Raw genomic sequence first — 17,811 nt, forward strand, 5'->3', positions numbered from 1 at the left:
GGTCTATGTTTACCTCAACCGCGTTCTCTATCGTTCACTTTGGTCAAGAATTTCGTGCGAAGGACGCCCAAGTGTACTCAGAACTTTGATTCATAATCTGCAAGGCTTCAACTTCGAAAGAGTGCACGTTTGCCTCTCAGTGTACGGAAACACCTCAGGTGATGATGTATCACACCCCGAACTCCGCAATGACAGATCTAGGCTTCTTCCATTCTGCGCCATATTCTTTGTACTCCATGTCGATACTGGAATGGAATCAGCTGGTGACTCATTATAGTTGTCCGCGGTCCGAAAACAACCAAGGACGAAAGACTTACCCAAAAGCATCTGGGCCGCCGGCTTTCATTCCCTCAGGCGTCTTCCATAACGGGTCTGCCGGCATAGAGATCACACTGACCCGCAGTCCGTACCGCAGTTCATGCGTTCCAATAGCCGTCCCATTCTGGTCAAGTACGGTAATGAGATCAGGAGTCGTACACAGGGCTTCCAGAGAGGAGTCCTGATTTTGCAGTGCGGCGTAGAGAAACTCGTTCTGTCAAAACATCAGTTTCGAAGCGCATCATCGCATTAACAACAAACCCTACCTGGTACTGGAGGACGAGTGGCCTCTCGTCCATCGAGCTTGTTCTATCCTCAGACATGGCAGCTTTCACCTCGTCGTCGAGACTTAGTGTGGCGGTGCCGATCGTCCAACCACCTTTGACAGTCCTCGACACGTTAATGATCTTGCCGGAATACAGTTTCCTCCCACCAGGGATGTCTGCGACCTATCTTAGATTCAGCGTCACGTCAAACTCATTCTTGATATGCCATACCAACGACTCAACGACGTCCATCTTCAGAGCCCGCGCCATGCAAACTGCCCTCCCAATGAACCAGGAAGCCGAGAGTGAGCGGTGACAGCAATACTTCTCGATGACGGAGCCAGACAATATCAGGGCCATGGCCGTATACAGCCCTAATTCCACGCTGATGGTTCTGACCTATCGCTCGTTAGTCCAACAGCCTGACGCGAGATAAACGTTTCGCCTGCTTACCATATTCTCAAACCTTGTCGCGTTTTCCGCCTGTGCGACGATTTGCACATTTCCTCTTGCCTCACTCACCACTGACGGTACAGGCGTTGCAGCTTTGAATACGTATGGCAGCGACATGTCAACTCTCGGGAAAGCACGGCCCATCGTATCAGCATCAATGACGGGTATGTCCATCGCAGCTGCCATAGTGAATGTGCGCATTCCGTTCGAACCACCAATTTCTGCGGCAAGCACGCCTGCCCAGCCATCAATTTGTTCGTACTTCGCCAAAGCTTCGGTCGCATATTGCAGCTCGCTGTCACCAATCAGGCGCTCGTTCGAGACCGAGGGTGCACCGACGTAAGCGACTGTTGCTATTTTGTCGTTCCGCTTGAGGACGCCAGGATCGATGACTCGCATCTTGCCTTGTTCGGCTAGCGACAGAGCATAAAGCGAGTTGAGGTACGCAGTATAGCCCGACCCACCACCACCGGTAGAGCTGTCAGTACTTCTTCGAGACAAGCGAAGATCGAACAAACCGGTTCCAAGAATGCCTGTGCCCTCCAAGATGAAGAGAAGATCAGTAGGTGATATAAACCACTCTCCGGTCGCTTTCGATACTTTTGGTCTGTATGACACAATGTCGATGTCAACGGCCGGCAGGATCGAAATCGATTTGTTCATACTTGGCCGCGTTGCACGATTGACGTTACCCTCGGCCTCGATGGAAGTCAACACCAGTGATCGCCGTGGTCTTCTGTCCCAGCCGAGGTCGCCAACCTGAATATGTCAGCATGCCAATATGGGAGTGAGCTGCATGGATGGTATTACGCCTTTGGCGATCGCCCTTACTGCCCCGTTGTTGGTGTACTGAATCGGAATGAGATCAAGGTCCAATATCTCTACCGTGCCTGGTTGTGCGCCGTTTGTGATCGCAATATCTGTTGCTCTTGCGCTGATGTTGTTCTTGATCTCCTCATGAGTCTTCTGACCAGGTATAATTATGCTGTCAACGTCTCCAGAGATCTTGGAAGTGGGTTAGCATAAATTGGGGTCTTAGAACCCTCTGCTTACCTTTGCTATCGCAGCACCGACAGCGTTTGCAACATCGGAGAACTGTGGCCTGATGCATTTCTCCACATTCTCTAGATCATCCATCAGAATGATCGATCCTCCTCCCACCAGAAGCAGAACGACGGGAGCGTCTGATGTCTTCATGATGTCCACTCCGCGTTCAAGCTGCTTCCTGATGTTCTGACGACCTTTCTGAACCACTTCGTCTGAGACATCTTGAACTTTCGCGACCGCCATGGTGACTTTATCCTTTCCTCCTGACGCAACCACAACGTCCGTGGCGGTTAGAGTCGAGCCACCAAAGCATCTGCTCTTTTCCAACAGCAGATGACCAACAGATATTGGGCCGACCTTGACAATGCCGTCTTCGTCCTCTCGTACTTCGGATCCACCACCAAGACCGATGCTAAGCACTTCGGGCATGCTGAAGGCAGTACGGACTCCACCAATTTTGACTGTAGCTGGCGACTCCCGTGGAAGACCGGACAGAGACAGGGCGGCAAAGTCAGAAGTGGTCCCTCCTATGTCACACTGAACGAATCATGAGTTATGGCGGAGTACGTTCTTGCATGCGACTCACCATGATGACTTGACATTCCTTCAAGTTTATCTCGGAACCCGCCTCATGGATTCCGGACAAGAACAAGGCCCCAATCAGCGAGTTCTGGGGGGCTTCAGCAATGTTCATTCTGCGGTAGCGGTCTGACTTACTGTGGCTCCGGATGAGAACGTTCTGATCGGTGCCAGCGAGGCTGAATGTGCATCCAAGACTGTTCCGTCATTTTGAGTGAGATATAGTGGGCAATCAATACCCAGATCCTCTACAGCCTTCTGGAAGCGCGATATGGTCATTCGACCAAACGCAAGGATAGCGGCGTTCAATATCGCAGCGTTCTCTCTTTCGAGATAACCAACTCGACCAATGTCTCGTGAGCATACGACGTCGACCCTTGGGATGTGGCGTTCGAGAATCTTCCGAACTTGTTCTTCTTGGGTTACTGGAGAAGAATCGAGAGGTGAAAAGACACCGTTGACGACGACCGTTGAGATCCCGGCGTCAACAATGGCGTGCGCGTGTCGGATGACTTCGTCTTCGTCAATGCTTGCGATGACACGTCCGTCAACTGACAAGCAGGTGAGATTTGATGGTCAATGACAAACGGACGTTACATACTTTCAAGTCCACCATTCAAATACCCAACCGGACCTTCAACGACCTCTCTGAGCTCCCTCGGAAAGTCGACAAAAGGAGGAACCTCGCGACAAAATGGACCGCAGAGTCTCAAGACCGCAACTGGTGCCAGCTTTTGCTGATCGGCTTGGACAATGGCATTGACAAAATGGGTGGTTCCGATGTTGATGGACAAAATGTTTGGCGCCGCGATCCTGTTCGTGCTTAACAGGTCTCGGATTGCTGAGCAGATACCAGTGGTAACATCTGATGTGGTTGGGCTTTTGCTGCTACCGACGATTTTGACCTTGGGTTGTTGATCACCATTGTGAAAGATGGCGGCCGCAAGAGCTGCGTCGGTGTTTGTACCACCTGGGAGAGTTAATGCAAGACCAATTGGACTGAGGACATGTATGCCTACCAACATCCACGCCGATACGATAGTATCTTGCCTCGGACACCATTTTGGCCTGCAACTTTGCTCGAGCTGCCTCGTAATTATCTGCGGCTATCTCAGAGGCTTGAAAAGGTATGAGATGAAGCACTGCAGGAGGCTGATATTTTCGAGGTTACTCCAAGTTCCACGATGGTGTTGCGCATGATGTCCAAGCTCAGCCTGGCCTATTCGGTACCTGCAGGCGGCATCATTGACTTCAAATGCCCAGGCGTTGTTGTCCTTCCTCTAGACCAATAAGCGTCTGCGAAGTAATCAAAGACGTCGCATCCGCTGGTACTTAAAAAATGTCAAAGGCACATGGCCTCGACAGTGGGTGGGGATGTGGTCGGATGTGTCGAAGTGATAGGAGGAGCTGCAGGGTCTCGTCCGAGCCGTTCCTCTCGTTGGTGGAACCCCACAAAATCCAACTTTCCTCCTCCGAACATCTCGGCCACCACGCAAAGTCTCCTCCGGAGACAGCTGATAAGCTGTGAGAGATTCATGATCTAGATCAGACATGGCTTCAATCGTTATCTGTCACGTATGCAGGCCCAGGGACCGAAGATAAGAGACGTACTTCTGGAAGAGTATATCTTGTCAGCAGTCTCCACGAAGACATTGGAATATCCTCATCATCTTCAGACCACAGGAGTCTGGACAGAAGCTTCTGGTTCATCGAAAGACCTCCTCAAAAACCCACAATGACTCTCCTTCGCCGACTCGAAGTCCCCCATAACCCAGAGGAGCTTCCTCCTACCTATCTCATCAATCATGATGTCAAGCCCATCGAGCGCGAAAGGCGCAGCTGGAGTAAGCTCGTCTTTGCCATTCAAGCTTCAATCGCTGATTCTCCATAGCTTGGCTCATCTTCCTGTCCTTATGGGGTACCGTCGCATTCAACATGAGCAATTGGCAACTCGGCGCCTCACTCCTTGCCGTTGGATTAAACTGGTGGCAAAGCTTTCTGGCTACCTTGATTGGACATGCTTTTGCAGCTGCCATCGTCGTGGTTGCCAGCTTCCCAGGTCTATACTATAATATCGCCTTCCCAGTCTCTATGAGGATCGCATGGGGTATGCTGTTCGTACTCAGGAGGTGAAGATCTGTAGCTGACACCTGATCAGGTTTTAACGGCTCGATTTTTGTTGTGCTGAACAGAATCCTTCTCTCTATCATCTGGTTCGGTGTTCAAAGCTGGCAAGGTGGACTCATGACCTATGTTTGCCTCCGAGCAATGTGGCCTAGCATCGACAATATTCCGGCAACCTTCCCAACGTCCACAGGCATGACATTGCCCCAATTTGTCGGCTTCATCGTGTATTTCGTCATCCAATTGCCTTTTCTACTTCTGTCTCCGAAGCAGCTTCGATGGCTAGTCACCACAAGCACCGCTGTAGGCTTTCTCGTCCAACTGATCCTCCTCATCTGGGCCTGTGCCACCATGGACAAATTCGGCTCGGTACTTAGCAATGATGCTGCACTTGCTGGCGGAAATCTAGGCTGGATGTTTATGTACGGCATTACAGTCACGATGTCAAGCATCACTTCCGGGACTCTGAGCGTTTGTGACTATGCTCGATTCGCATCAACTCCGGCCTCCGGTCAATGGTCACAATTTGTGGGCTTCCTGCCTGCTTGGCTTTCAAACGTCTTTGGCATCATTACTGTCGCTGGTACTCAGGATCGGTTTGGCACACAGCTGTGGAGCGTTGTGGAGTTGCTCGTTGCGATCCAAGATGCCAATCCAACACATGCGACCCGTGCCGCCGTTTGGTTTGCAGCGTTCGCGTTCCTCGTCTGCCAACTTGCACTGAACGTGGTTGGCAACTCCTTCTCCGGTGGCACAGACATGTCGACGCTGCTGCCAAAATGGATCAACATTCGACGGGGACAATACCTCACTGCCATTCTGGGCCTGGTGATCAACCCATGGTACCTGGTATCTGGGGCGATCATCTTCATCTCGGTGATGTCGGCGTACACCATCTTCCTACAGCCTTTCCTCGGCATCATTATTGCCTACTACTTCCTCTTGCAAAAGGAGCGGATCAAGGTGCAGGACCTTTACAGGCTCAAGGGCCAATCAATCTATTGGTACAACTATGGCGTCAATTGGCGAGCTGTGGTTGCGTGGCTCGTCGGTGTAATGCCCCATATCCCAGGTTTCTTGAACGTCGTCAGACCTTCTATCACCGTCAGCAGTGGCGCCAAACACATCTACTATCTATGCTCGATCACGAGCTTTCTTCTCGGTAAGTCGAACGTCATCTTTTTGGGGCTCGAAGCTGACACTTCTCAAGCATTCGCGGTCGCTCTGGCGCTGGGATACGCTTTTCCCGTCGCTGCACAGAAAGAATTTATTGCGTCCGTAACGCGCGATGATGCCCGTACGATGTGTGAGGAGTTTATCAACAGCCCAGACATTCTCCGTGCTGAAAACGTTCCGGTTGAAGTCTCGCATGTCTTTGATGGGGAGAAGATGAGTGAGAAGTCGAAAGATGAAGAGTAGAGTTTGTATAGGTTGACTTTTGGGGCACGGAGAGATTAGCTGGTATGTTATATGCTGAGGAGAGGTGGTTGGGAAGCGGCTGAGGAGGAATACTACAGGGCGTCTCGAACGTATGCAATGAGGCTGTGTCGATGTCATACGCCATTATATTCCTTGTATGATTATTGTTGAGCAGCAACGCCCCGGCTCGTCCCAGAACTTCTACCATTAGTCTCTAGACCATGCTGGACAGCTATAGATAAATATCCTTGAGTCTTAAGGAATCTACACCTCGATTTCTACGACTTGACTCGCCGGCCGCGCTGAGCATATCAAGACACCTCCATCACCTTGAATACCACCTGAAACTGACCCACTGAGTACCTTGACCTTACACGCGCCACACACCCCAGCTCGACAACCAAAAGTAGGCTTGAGCCCAGTTGCTTCCGCCAGCTCAAGCAGAGTGCACGGCGTGAGTTGATCTTGAAGCGGCTTCGATGACCATTCTGCAGTGACATCTGACAGGGCGAACTTGACTGTCGCTTTTTCGAGGCTGACGGTAGAAGAAGACGACAATACCGAAGAGGTGAAAGCTTCGCTGCGAATCAGTCCTTCTGGGACTTTAAGCCCACTCAAGTGCGACTTCATGTCCTTTTCGAAGGAGCTGGTTCCGCACATGTAGAATGTGGATATGTGGCCCGGTATCTCGATCGGCGTAATGTTGAGAGGGTTGATCTTGTAGGATGGTGAAATCACATCTGAGAGGAAGGACGCCGTGGGTCGACCTTGGAGGGTTTGTACACACTCGTCCACGTTCGCTGGCTGTAGGGGCGAAACACCTCTGGTATAAAAGATGTAGATTCTAAGTAGTTCAGTCCGTCTGACCTCGTTGTCGTACAGGTCGAGCACCTCATTCAGAAGATTTCGAGGAAAGGACGCTTCATCGCGACCCACGTGCACCCAGATTGCAGGAGCCTTGCACATGGCGTAGTGTTTGAGATGCGCCTTCAACATGGTGATCGTAGGCGTTATGCCAATACCAGCGGACATGTAGATTTGGCGGCCTGGAAATAACGGCGACCAGTCGAGGTGGAAGAGGCCCATGGGTGACCGGACGAACAACTTCGTCGACGTGGTGCATTTCGTATGCATCCAGTGTGAGGCTCCGTTTTCTGAGGCCTTCTTGATGCTCAGCCTGTAGTATTCTGGGTTGTTATGGTCTGGAAAGTCTGAGATTGACCATGTCCTGATTATGCCATTTGGAAGTCGGACTGTGAGAAATTGGCCGGGAAGATACGTGCCGAGGGGCTGCTTGTCGCCTGGTTCAAGGTAAAAGGAGAGGATATCTTCACACTCTTGCACGATTTTGGTAGGACGAAATGCCCTCCAGCCGTCCCAATGGTTCTTGTTGACGAGCTCCTGGTCGTGCATGACTGACAATTTACGCAAGAAGAGAAGCTTGTTCATTGAAAGCAGGTTCGGGTCTTTGACCAGCAGATTGAGCGTGTCTTTTGTCTTGAGGGAGCTGTCGAACGCCAGCTTCGTGATTGAAGCGACAGTAGCCGTGTCCGTCTGCTTGACCAGAATTTGCGCCCGATCACCAGGCTGAATAAGCCCACCAGTGAGGATCTTCAAGTATACACCACAATAGCCTGAGTCCGCAAGTTCTTTCAACCACATATCCTTCTGGCCGCATCTCCAAGACAATTTGTGACACGGAACTCGAGCACCGCAGACCTGTAGTAGAACGTCGCTGCCGACTTTCCACACATCGCCTAGACTGATCTGGTTCTCGTCCAGGTAAATGTCGGTCTTCAAAGTGATATTTTCGCCCCAGTGGCACTGATTCCACGCTGTTTTTGGAAGCCCCAGTCTGTCTTTCCAGTAGTCGTAGTGGTGGCTGAAGAAGGCGTAGACTTGAGCATCATGGGCAGCAGTGTCGTTCTCCTCGATTCCATCTGGTGTCAGATGAATTGATGGCGACGGCTGGTGAACTATGGACGTCCATGTTCGAACCCCATTGACGTCAAGCCACTGAGGCTTGCTGCAGCTCACAGCGACAACTTCCATCGATGGTCCTTATCATGGCTGGTGGAAGTGTACCGAACTTGCCATAAGATAAGCTCTTCTTCTGTGGTCGCGAGATGATCTCAATCGGAGGGTCAATGGATCCGGGCGCCCGGCAAGCGAGACCCTGATCATCTTTCGGAGAGTCTAGACACGCCAATCTGCTACTCCTTGAGCCAAAAGGTCCCACTGAGCGATGGCCGGCATGTTAGAGATGATTATGCCTGAGGAGCAGAAAGTGCAAACGTCGACGTGTGTTCCTCCGATGGAAGAAAGAAGTCCACCAGTCACGGACGACAGACACCGAGGTTTTCGGAGGATGTCGCCATCTCGAACACGCTAAAACCAAGGCAGATAAGAGCAGGGGTCATGCATGCTTCTGCCGAGATAGCACGGACCCATTTCTATCTTCTTTCTTCTTTCCTTATCGCCCTCCGTGATTTACCTGCCATGCAAGATGATCGGACCTCGCGCCTCCAAGACTGATGAGGAGTTCACGCGGTCATGCTGAGGTGTGGTGTGAGTCCTTCATCCACTCGGCCGGACACGTACTTTCGACTTCATCCACATTATCTGCTTGGATCAAATGGGAGCGAACAACAAAATCCTCAGCTGCCGCCCTTGCAGGGAGCGCAAAGTTCGGTGCGACCGCGTCTTCCCATGCAAGAGCTGCGTCAGACATCGCTGTGAGGCTCAATGCCAGCCTTCTCAGGTGTCACGGGCCAATGTGAACCATTACAAGGTGCCCTTACCAAGGGCACTCTCGCCAACGCCATTACATGTTTTGACACCAAGCACTTTGGACGACGTTTCTGGCGTCCTTCGCACAAACAACGTCAGTAGTGCGCCCGATATCTTTCCAGTGCCTACTCCTAGCAATGAGTATGTGGGCACCACATACGCGCAGACTGGCACCGGTGATGTCTCTGATACGACCTCGTTGGCAAGCAAAACCATTGAAGCACTCCACGCACATAACAGCCTTGCGTCCTTAATGGCAGGCCAGCAACCACCATTAGCACCAACACTTTCATCTTTTGGCGCCACGCTTTCGGCTTCCGAGAAGACTGCGTGGCGGGTCTACCTTGCAAACTGTCTCCCTCCACGGTCACAATGCGACTTGTTCGTATCCTACTACTTCGAGAGCATTAACTGGATCTATCAAGCAATCCACTGTCCATCTTTTCGCTCAAAGTACGAAACGCTCTGGGTAATGCCGGTCAACGAAATCGATTTGATCTTTCTCGCCCTACTGTACGCTATGATGTCGCCGAGCGCACTGTTCATTGATCCAAGCACCTGTGAAAGTGTTGGATTCGAGTCTTCCAAAATCAGGGAGAGTGCCCATTTGTGGTTCCGGCTCTCTCGCCAGGCGCTTCATGCTGGCGAATACGAATCACGCCCTTGCTTGACTCAGATTGAAGTCTTCATCGTGTCACAACTGTACTGGTATTCTACCAAGAATGTGGAAGCCTTGAACTCGTGAGTATACGCCAGTTCACTCGTACTTTGCTGACCTTGTCCAGTGCAATGGGTCAGACTGTCCGATGTGCTCAGGCGATTGGCCTTGACAAGGATAGGATACCGTCTACCAACCTGTCTTCCGAGCTCCGTCATCGACTATGGTGGGATCTCTGTTCCTCGGACACGTTCCAATCCCTCTGCCTTGACAGACAACCGTTGGTACAAGCTCATCTATCGGAAGTGCCCATGCCACAAAACTGCGAAGATTGCGACATTACCCGATCCTCGATCCACCCTCGTCCAATGACTGAGCCTACAGTCATGTCGATGCACACTCTCCGAGCTCGCCTCTTCAAAACGATGAACAAACTCTACGCCAATAATGCAGCACCTCTATCGTCTTACAAAGAGGTCTCCGGCATCGATGCAGAGATCCTCGCCATCGTGGACCAGTTTCCGTGGTACTTCAGCGTCTCTCCTGGAACTTGCACGTTCGTGAGTCCGACGCTACCTCTCGCCTTTGATTATCTTCAATGGCAACATCATCTGCTCCACAACTCTATATGTGTTCAACGAATCAGGATGTATCGGCCTTTCCTTCGCTCCCCGCAGCACAATGACTGTTGGTCGAAATGTATATCGGCAGTTGAGGGAGCTTTTGGGGTGTATCATGCTATAAGAGCGGCCAATGCATTCCGTTTCCAGCGGTCACATAAGATGTTTGCTCAAAGTTACCAAATCTTCTGCTCGGCGGTCTCGATAGCCGTGTTCTTGCTGGTCGAACGTCCCGTCATTCCGACCCGCATGCAGTCCGACATTGAAGTTGTGATTCAAGACTTGCAGAAGCTGGCCCAAAGTCACAGGTCGTTACCAATGGCGGTAGATGGACGGGCTGTACTCACCAAGCTGTTGGACGCATATCGCCAGGGATTTGGCCAAGATGACGAAGATGGTGTGAGGCCGTCCAACTCCATTTGGCAGTCACTGATACCAGAGATCTACGCTGTCATGGGCGGCAAGTCGAACACAAAGTCATACCTCGATCGTTGCGCTGTTTCACACATCGTCAACCCGGATAGTGCTGCACGAACGACGACATCCGTCTTGCCAGTCGGGGAACCGCCCGTTGTACTGGTAGCTACACCACAGTTGGATACAAGCATGACGTACGAGATGTCAGCAGACGATGCATTTGCAAGTGACCCTGCAGCGGCTCTGGGTTTCAACCTCCACTTTGATGTGCTGAACTGGGGCGTTGAAGACTTTGGCTTTGAGTAGCAACGCACTCACCCGGATTGCCGCCACGTTGGAGGCAACGGTTGCCCCGATAATAGTCGAGGACCATGTGGGATACGATATCTGACGGCCTCCAAACCTAAGGGCTTATTCTCATGCTGATGTGGACGAAGGACCGCGAACGTCAAACGGGTGAGCCAATTCGATATCAGACCGAAGGATCTCCTAATATAGTAGCTAGCGAACCCTTGTACTACCCTAGATTCCTACTACTAACAATTACCTAGATACTTTCCTTGCTTTATAGGAAGCATTGTAATCTAGAATATACTTACTCTTATCTTCTCCAGTTTTGTTGTTCAGCCGAACAACGTCGTTGGCGGATGAGCGGCGGACCAAGTGCGGACGAAGAGTCACTGGCTTACTAAGAAGAGGGACCATTTGTGGAGCGATTCGGACCAACTGCGCGCCCGTGCTAGCCATGTCTGACGGCGCTGTAACGCCAATACTGCGCTGGGGTGTTCCAGCATGACGCTGGGCGTTCAGTATACCTAGGGCAATGTCAGAAAGTCGACGTCAGAAAGGCTGTTTTCTGACAATACGTGGTCAGACATACATGGTAGTTCATGGTGTGACTGTGGATAGACCCGTCGACGGACCCTCAGCCTTCCAGCGTCTTGGCAGATGCTTGAGCATATATAACTTCGTTCTTCCGAAGTCAAAGTTCCTCGCGATTTGGCATAAAGCCATCAAAGATGCCATCAACCGTCGTTCTAATTAGCGGCGCCAACAGAGGTATAGGCAAAGGTCTTCTCAAGCGGTACCTTGCCCGGCCAAACTATACAGTCATTGCAGCAAATCGTGATCCTGAGCATGCGTCATCCAAGGAACTGGCAGACCTGCCACGAGGGACGAACAGTCATCTCATTGTCGTCAAGGTCGACGCCGCAAAGGAAAAAGATGCTATCGATGCGGTCAAAGAGCTCGAGAAGCAGGGAATTGAGCACATCGACTTGGTTATCGCAAATGCAGGCGCCGCGTATGCCTTCGGCAAAGTGTCGGAGATTAGTATCGATGATGTGAAAGGTCATTTCGAACCGAATGTGTACGGCGTCGTGCGGTTGTACCAGGCGACCCTGCCGCTGCTGCTGAAATCGTCGCATCCGAAGTGGGCGACCGTGGGCTCCCTCGCGGGAAGTATGGCGGTATGTCTTCCATTTTGTTATGACTGATAGAAATGGCTGACTGACAATTTCCAAAAGTAAGTATTGTGCGTCCACGAGAGCCTGACTCGGATTCTGATAGTGGACAGGAAACAACCCGATGCTCCGAACTCTGCGTACGGGCCTTCAAAGGCCGCGGTGCACTGGTTCACCAAGGCAATGGATCGAGAGGAAGAAAAGCTTACCGCTTTTGTAATCCACCCTGGGTAGGCTGGTCCTGGCATTGGTCTCTGTCTGTTTTGGAATACTAACGATAGTGCCAGCTGGGTTACATCAGATATGGGTAACATGGGCGCTCGACTTTTTGGGCTCGAGCAAGCTCCGGATAGTCTTGACGAGTCCTGTGATAACCTGGTTAAGCTGTTTGATGAGGCCACAAAGGAGACGCATGGTGGCAAGTTCTGGTGGCATAACGGCAAGGAGGAATCATGGTAGACATGAACCTCAATGCTAGAACCGTTAGTAGATGTTTCAGCGGGCCAGTAGGACACTGATAGGGCTTCGCACCACAATTTCCTTGACCGGGATTGCGCCGATTGCATTATTAGAGGCTCCTTTTCCCGGATATGCGAGTATCGCACATGGATTCCACAGGATCAGCAGCTGTTTCAGCGGTAGAGGTTCTAGATATATGCAGTTCACCGCAGCCTTCGGAAGTTGCGGATAAGTCCCGTTAAAAGTATGGCCCGTGATAGATAGTAGTCGCATTAGTAAGGCTGAACGTTAATGTGTCGACGGATATAAGAGCCCAATGCTTTGCAGCTTATGTTTCATGAATTCTAGTTGGTGAACCTATAAATCTCTAAGTCCTAAAGCAGATGAGTTTTTATAGCCATGGGCACGTTTCAGCTGTCTTAACCATATTACTAGTAGCTGGTGAAATCATCAAGTTTCAAAAGCAATTAAACCGCGTTAGCCACGCGCACATTCTGGCTGTCTTGGTGACAATGCTGAGCACCAACCTGCCGGGAAATGGAGAAAATCACTAAGACGGCCAGAACGTGCCCGTGGCTAAAGCGATTCAACTGCTTTTGGGAACTGATGATCGCGAACTGAAGAAAATCACTGAGGCAGCCGAAACGTGCCAGTCGCTATAAAAACTTATCTGCTTTAAGACTTAGACTTTTCATTCCTAATTAATCTCCTAGTTGAGGAACTACAGAAAAAGTTGAATGATGTGTGTGAGTAGAAGGAGATCAGATACTAAGGGGTAGTTGAACCGGCAGGCTATATGTGCTTAGAGCTGAGATGAACAAGCAGTCAAAGACTCTACTCTCAGCAATCTTGCCCTTACGGCTCTTGGACAAAAGAACAGGAACCGAATACTGTTACAGGCAGAATCCTTGCGATCACCCGAGCCGTTGACGAGGGCATCGTTTATATCATCATGCGAAATCTAGTGGCCGATGATAGGGAAAAAGGTGCTCAGACAATCATCAGTCTCAAGTCAACTTGTGCAATTCGTCGTGAGTATCGATTCGCAAAGCCCTATCGACTGAAGAACTGTTGTCGCCACTTCCATTGGGGGATTCTCAACTTCCCACATGGACCCCTTTTCTCCCAGCCTTGTCTCACCCAGGCTTGGCATTTCAGTATCCGATATCGAACAAGGTGATTAATCACTATCGGCACCGGTCCGGAATAGGCATCACGAGAGGTCGAGGACCCTCTACAATTCCAAGACATCCTCACATCCGCTCAGCGTCGACTCCGGCCACCATCGGTCTAGTATCAAAGGCTTGGCATTCCTCCTTATATCAACCTGGCTGCAGCAGCGGAACTCTCCTTTCCTTTCTTCCCAATACCAATCCCCGCTCGGCATACCTAGGGCGTGGATACCACTTTGGTTCTGCATCAAGTACGTCAAGAGCCAGATCTGTCTCAACTGTATCAACTGCAAGTTGGACTGCAATCCCATACTCAGTATATCAGCACAAGGGAGGTCGAATCACAGCTCATCATGCCACCACCAATTGGTTTCTGGCCACCAGACTATCTTCAAGTCAACCGTGTCCGCTTTCAGTAAGATATATGAGACTATCCGCACACTTCCAAGTTAAGTTGGCTTTAGGTCTCGTTATCCTATAGTCCGCTTCGTCCACAACGAACCGAAGGTGGTCTATCTTGCCCGAAACGTAGCCTCAAACAGTCAGGCTGACTCCTATTGGGCACGTCTCGAATCATATGGGGAACGGTTCAATCTCAGAGTGTTCAAAGGAGAGTCGACGAAGTCCAGCGTCATCCGAGACTTCGATGTGCTCTTCCAGGTTCACCGCGTCGAGCAAGCCGCATGGCTTGTCCGACTTCTAGACAAACTCCGGAAAGCCCAGAGAGACGAAAATGACACATACGATGTGCCTGCAAGCTTGAAGTTGTTGAAGCAAGCCGACGTCCGAAGATTCCTCAAGGAGACGATCCGCCTGGTTCTCGAGGAATGTGTCGGCAATGAGCCTACCCGTGTCGGATCAGCAATGACACTTGCGCAACTCAATCGAGACAGTCCAGATCTACCAAGATACGTCTTCCATTTCATTGGCGACAGCGACAGAGTCATTACACGTTACTATATGCCCCACGGAAAAGTCAGTGTCCAACTCTTCTCTCGGCCCAAACCTGTGCGAAATCTGACTCGGAGCGATGCTATCGATGATGTGGACTTACATGAACTGGATTCAGCCGTGATTATCGATGACCTCGCCGAGTGGGTATCCAAGACGCCAGGTGTGCGCACCAGACCAGGCAAGGAAAGAGCGTACGCAATCATCCTCGACAAAATCGAGACATGGCATCGGGCAAGACTTGGCGAACACCACCTGATCCGTGCGATATACCATCACAAAGAGGACTTCACGGTTGATGACAATTTCAAGCGACAATTGAGGTATGCCAAGAGCGCCTATGATGGGTGACTACGAGAGGGCACGGTTGCAAAGGAGATCGGACGACGCTGGTGATTCTGAATTGAGCAAAGAAAAGGGCGTTTGAGATTGAGGACGACAACGACGAATCACAGTTGCGAGGAACGAATGTTCCTAGAGCTTTGAGAGGCTCGTCACCCACAGTAAGGCTTCCGGTTGGAGAGGTGGTCGAACTCTAGCGCAGTTGATGAGAGTAATGCGTTATCATGGGTCACGGAAGAAAAGGCGTGGCATCAGCTGGAGATATGGAGAAAATGACACTTTGTCGACTGATCTGGAGACGGTAGAAGTGAGAGCTTCCGACAGAAATTCGGTTGAACTAGCCTACAAATAAAAACAAACAGCTCAATGCGACCGGGGACTGTCATATTGGAGTGCCTTCTCAATTTTCGAGGTGTGACTTGACCTCAATAGTAGATGCGCGGTCTTCCATATTCGAGAGTTTCCGGGCGTCTTTTCGCCAGTGAAGCTCTTCCATGTTTTCTCAATACCCAAGTGACAGTAATCGAGGTAGCTGCGATTTCACTCTTCCCAGTTGGAAGGCGGTAGCAGTGCGTCGTGAAACGCCTTCCATCGGGCGACGGATTGTGCTTACTCTGCTCATACGGATCGCTGATTTGTTATATGTCCAGTCTCTTGGATAGTGGTGTCTTGGGTCGTGCGGATTCCATTCGTCACAGCTCACTGTACACAGATGGATCAGTCGTAGAGGACCTGCTTGAAACTATTGCTCCTGCTGGGAATGCAGTTGCAAAAGAACAGTGATCTGTCTGTCCATGAGGGAAGAGGTGTGGTATCGCACACGTCCAGCTCCGAACGCTAGAAAGGACTGCCTCCCAACTGCACTTACCTCTTTGTGATCAGATAGTTGGATATGTTTTGATTTGCCAAGCCAGCAAACATGCCTGGGTATTTCTTTGTCTTCTTCTCTCTTACAGAATGATTCTTGCCTCGCTTCCCTTCCCACCTCTTGCAAACGATCCAGAGATACTTCTTCAAGCACAACTGGGTCACGAGCTGCAAGTAAGGATCAGACGTCAACATGGCAGACAATCGCGGCCAACAGACCGCTAAAGTACATGGTCAGTTGACCTTGCAACAACACCAGGAACCTTCGTACTGACTTGTGCTAGGCAATCAGGACCCGGTCAAAGATGCAAATCATGTGGACGCGGACGTTGAGGAGATGAACAAGCGCCTGTGAGCTTATCTAACCAGCCTTCCTTCATTTTGACCTGACCTTCCTCTTCCAGAGAAGCAGAATTCGCAAAGACCTATCCAGGAGCAGCAAGCGACCTTACTCCTGAAGCCCTCAACATCTTCCGTAAGCGATTCTTCCGAAACCGTCGAGTCGAGATCGAACACGAAGAGAAATGCGCCGCTGAACTTGGTGCAAGTAATTATTGAGAGATAGCAAATTGCTGAGACAGAAAATATGACCAGGGAGTAGTCCCTGGCGAAGCACATCGGGCTTGATATTGACGTCAGCCAAGCATGAAAGGCGTATCCCGAACTTGAATACTGCCCAGGTAGCATCAGTAAAATTGAAAGATGACTTCAAGATACCCTTGCACGCAATCATCTCGCAGTGCCGCCTGTAATTGCTTGACGACGACTTGCCCAAGTCTCTTTGCACTCGTCGATTCCGTCAATCTAGGTGGTACCTAGTACAGAGCACCATTGAAGCAAAAAGAAACTTGACAACAACCATCCTCAGCTTGGACTGCCTGCAGAGCGCTATTCACTCCGAAACATTATTGTCAAGCCTGTCGCTTACTTCCTCTTCTTTGTCCTTCGCAAGTGCAAGAATCCCCACTTCAGCCACTATCCGCTGCTCCGTTTCCTTGACAAGCTGATCAAAAAACCATCGTGCCAGTTCACCCTCTTCTTCAGCTTGGGCTCGCTGTCTGTCGACCATCTCATCAGCCAGAGCGATATTGTCTTCCAAGAGGGCCTTGAAGTGCGCGGAGCTTTCGAGGGCATCTGCCTACACATCGTCAGCTAGCATATTGCCGGGAGCCACAAGGCTTTCTCACCATATACTGCTTTGTCCGCTCCAAACAAATCCGTTCCAAAGCTCTTCTTTCGGTAATAGGTATGTTGTCCTTGTAGCGATAATCGCGCTCGAACTCTTTGCATTCTTGCAACGGTTTCGCCTTTTCGGTGCGCAAGTACTGCTTGTGACTGTTCGTTGTCATGATGTATCTGTCCTCTTCTGCAGCTGACCATGACTCGAGCTCTGTTTGCTCTTCGGGGGTCATGGTGTGTAAGATCTTGGCTTCCTCAGGATCCATCTCTTGACGTCTGTATTTATTGACTTTCGACTGACGCAGGGATTGGAGGTGGGAGGTGGAGGTAGTCGGCGTGTAAGTGTCCTCTTGTTTTTTGTTCAGATGAGTCCTCTTCGAGACTGTTCTTTCAGATGAGTCTTCTTCAAGACTGTTCTTTCAGGTGGAGCAACTCACTTTTTGTGAGGCTAGATCTGGTGGCATGTCGCTGGAAGATGGATAGATACATCATTTCGAAGACAGCTGATGGAAAAAAGGTAAGGTCTCTATCTCGAATCTCTTGGCGAAATGAGGATATCTTCACTGCAACTTTCATTTATGGCACGTGCTCCGGATCAGACCTGTAGTCAAGCGAGAGGAGTTCGTTCCACGCATATTTTGGCTATAAGAACGTACAGTGAGTCGCAGGGCTGTGACAGGACCATCG

The 17,811-nt window shown here is 50.6% G+C and overlaps 7 protein-coding genes across 7 annotated transcripts; 4 read left to right on the forward strand and 3 right to left on the reverse strand.

Moving 5' to 3' along the window:
• Positions 1-81: 81 nt before the first annotated feature.
• EDD37DRAFT_683880 (putative Hydantoinase/oxoprolinase) lies at positions 82-3,704 on the reverse strand (the record flags this gene model as incomplete). The annotated part of the gene is made up of 12 exons (XM_062819850.1): positions 82-245; positions 318-532; positions 585-767; positions 816-983; positions 1,038-1,515; positions 1,552-1,796; positions 1,848-2,042; positions 2,091-2,621; positions 2,671-2,754; positions 2,802-3,214; positions 3,265-3,633; positions 3,683-3,704. Coding segments are annotated over 12 exons (2,979 nt in total), but the record flags the coding sequence as incomplete, so codon positions are not given.
• Positions 3,705-4,307: 603 nt separating this feature from the next.
• EDD37DRAFT_501715 (permease for cytosine/purines, uracil, thiamine, allantoin-domain-containing protein) lies at positions 4,308-6,338 on the forward strand. Its single transcript, XM_062813494.1, has 4 exons — positions 4,308-4,507; positions 4,555-4,770; positions 4,822-5,949; positions 5,998-6,338. The coding sequence occupies exons 1-4, from the start codon at positions 4,399-4,401 to the stop codon at positions 6,204-6,206; spliced, it is 1,662 nt and encodes a 553-aa protein (XP_062667853.1). The 5' UTR covers positions 4,308-4,398; the 3' UTR covers positions 6,207-6,338.
• A 132-nt stretch (positions 6,339-6,470) lies between these two features.
• Positions 6,471-8,258, reverse strand: EDD37DRAFT_567575 (uncharacterized protein; the record flags this gene model as incomplete). Its single annotated transcript, XM_062814157.1, has 2 exons — positions 6,471-7,672; positions 7,904-8,258. 2 exons carry the CDS (start codon positions 8,256-8,258, stop codon positions 6,471-6,473), a joined length of 1,557 nt encoding a protein of 518 aa, XP_062667854.1.
• Positions 8,259-8,654: 396 nt separating this feature from the next.
• On the forward strand, positions 8,655-11,256 carry EDD37DRAFT_501896 (uncharacterized protein). The gene is made up of 2 exons (XM_062813495.1): positions 8,655-9,737; positions 9,782-11,256. The coding sequence occupies exons 1-2, from the start codon at positions 8,842-8,844 to the stop codon at positions 10,995-10,997; spliced, it is 2,112 nt and encodes a 703-aa protein (XP_062667855.1). The 5' UTR covers positions 8,655-8,841; the 3' UTR covers positions 10,998-11,256.
• On the forward strand, positions 11,257-12,613 carry EDD37DRAFT_683884 (uncharacterized protein; the record flags this gene model as incomplete). The annotated part of the gene is made up of 4 exons (XM_062819851.1): positions 11,257-12,160; positions 12,191-12,216; positions 12,268-12,384; positions 12,442-12,613. The coding sequence occupies exons 1-4, from the start codon at positions 11,711-11,713 to the stop codon at positions 12,611-12,613; spliced, it is 765 nt and encodes a 254-aa protein (XP_062667856.1). The 5' UTR covers positions 11,257-11,710.
• Positions 12,614-14,001: 1,388 nt separating this feature from the next.
• Positions 14,002-15,372, forward strand: EDD37DRAFT_636764 (uncharacterized protein). Its single transcript, XM_062817001.1, has 3 exons — positions 14,002-14,200; positions 14,250-14,628; positions 14,689-15,372. Exons 1-3 carry the CDS (start codon positions 14,139-14,141, stop codon positions 15,085-15,087), a joined length of 840 nt encoding a protein of 279 aa, XP_062667857.1. The 5' UTR covers positions 14,002-14,138; the 3' UTR covers positions 15,088-15,372.
• A 1,362-nt stretch (positions 15,373-16,734) lies between these two features.
• EDD37DRAFT_501936 (uncharacterized protein) lies at positions 16,735-17,804 on the reverse strand. Its single transcript, XM_062813496.1, has 3 exons — positions 17,562-17,804; positions 17,133-17,506; positions 16,735-17,083 (listed from the first exon to the last, which is right to left on the reverse strand). The coding sequence occupies exons 1-3, from the start codon at positions 17,698-17,700 to the stop codon at positions 16,838-16,840; spliced, it is 759 nt and encodes a 252-aa protein (XP_062667858.1). The 5' UTR covers positions 17,701-17,804; the 3' UTR covers positions 16,735-16,837.
• Positions 17,805-17,811: the final 7 nt, after the last annotated feature.

Source organism: Exophiala viscosa (genome assembly GCF_022695815.1).
Source record: "Exophiala viscosa unplaced genomic scaffold EDD37scaffold_9, whole genome shotgun sequence".
Taxonomy (NCBI): Eukaryota; Fungi; Ascomycota; class Eurotiomycetes; order Chaetothyriales; family Herpotrichiellaceae; genus Exophiala; species Exophiala viscosa.

What these genes read in the sequence shown, in the direction of transcription:
- EDD37DRAFT_501896 (XM_062813495.1), top strand. Translation starts at nt 8,842, where the DNA reads ATGGGAGCGAACAACAAAATCCTCAGCTGCCGCCCTTGCAGGGAGCGC. An exon ending in AATGTGGAAGCCTTGAACTC is followed by an intron (nt 9,738 to 9,781) that starts GTGAGTATACGC and finishes GACCTTGTCCAG; the next exon opens with TGCAATGGGTCAGACTGTCC.
- EDD37DRAFT_501936 (XM_062813496.1), bottom strand. Translation starts at nt 17,700, where the DNA reads ATGAAAGTTGCAGTGAAGATATCCTCATTTCGCCAAGAGATTCGAGAT. An exon ending in CAGATCTAGCCTCACAAAAA is followed by an intron (nt 17,507 to 17,561) that starts GTGAGTTGCTCC and finishes CTGAAAGAACAG; the next exon opens with TCTCGAAGAGGACTCATCTG. An exon ending in AGCGGACAAAGCAGTATATG is followed by an intron (nt 17,084 to 17,132) that starts GTGAGAAAGCCT and finishes GACGATGTGTAG; the next exon opens with GCAGATGCCCTCGAAAGCTC.
- EDD37DRAFT_636764 (XM_062817001.1), top strand. Translation starts at nt 14,139, where the DNA reads ATGCCACCACCAATTGGTTTCTGGCCACCAGACTATCTTCAAGTCAAC. An exon ending in GTCAACCGTGTCCGCTTTCA is followed by an intron (nt 14,201 to 14,249) that starts GTAAGATATATG and finishes AGTTGGCTTTAG; the next exon opens with GTCTCGTTATCCTATAGTCC. An exon ending in AGGAATGTGTCGGCAATGAG is followed by an intron (nt 14,629 to 14,688) that starts CCTACCCGTGTC and finishes AGTCCAGATCTA; the next exon opens with CCAAGATACGTCTTCCATTT.
- EDD37DRAFT_501715 (XM_062813494.1), top strand. Translation starts at nt 4,399, where the DNA reads ATGACTCTCCTTCGCCGACTCGAAGTCCCCCATAACCCAGAGGAGCTT. An exon ending in CTCTATGAGGATCGCATGGG is followed by an intron (nt 4,771 to 4,821) that starts GTATGCTGTTCG and finishes ACACCTGATCAG; the next exon opens with GTTTTAACGGCTCGATTTTT. An exon ending in GATCACGAGCTTTCTTCTCG is followed by an intron (nt 5,950 to 5,997) that starts GTAAGTCGAACG and finishes ACACTTCTCAAG; the next exon opens with CATTCGCGGTCGCTCTGGCG.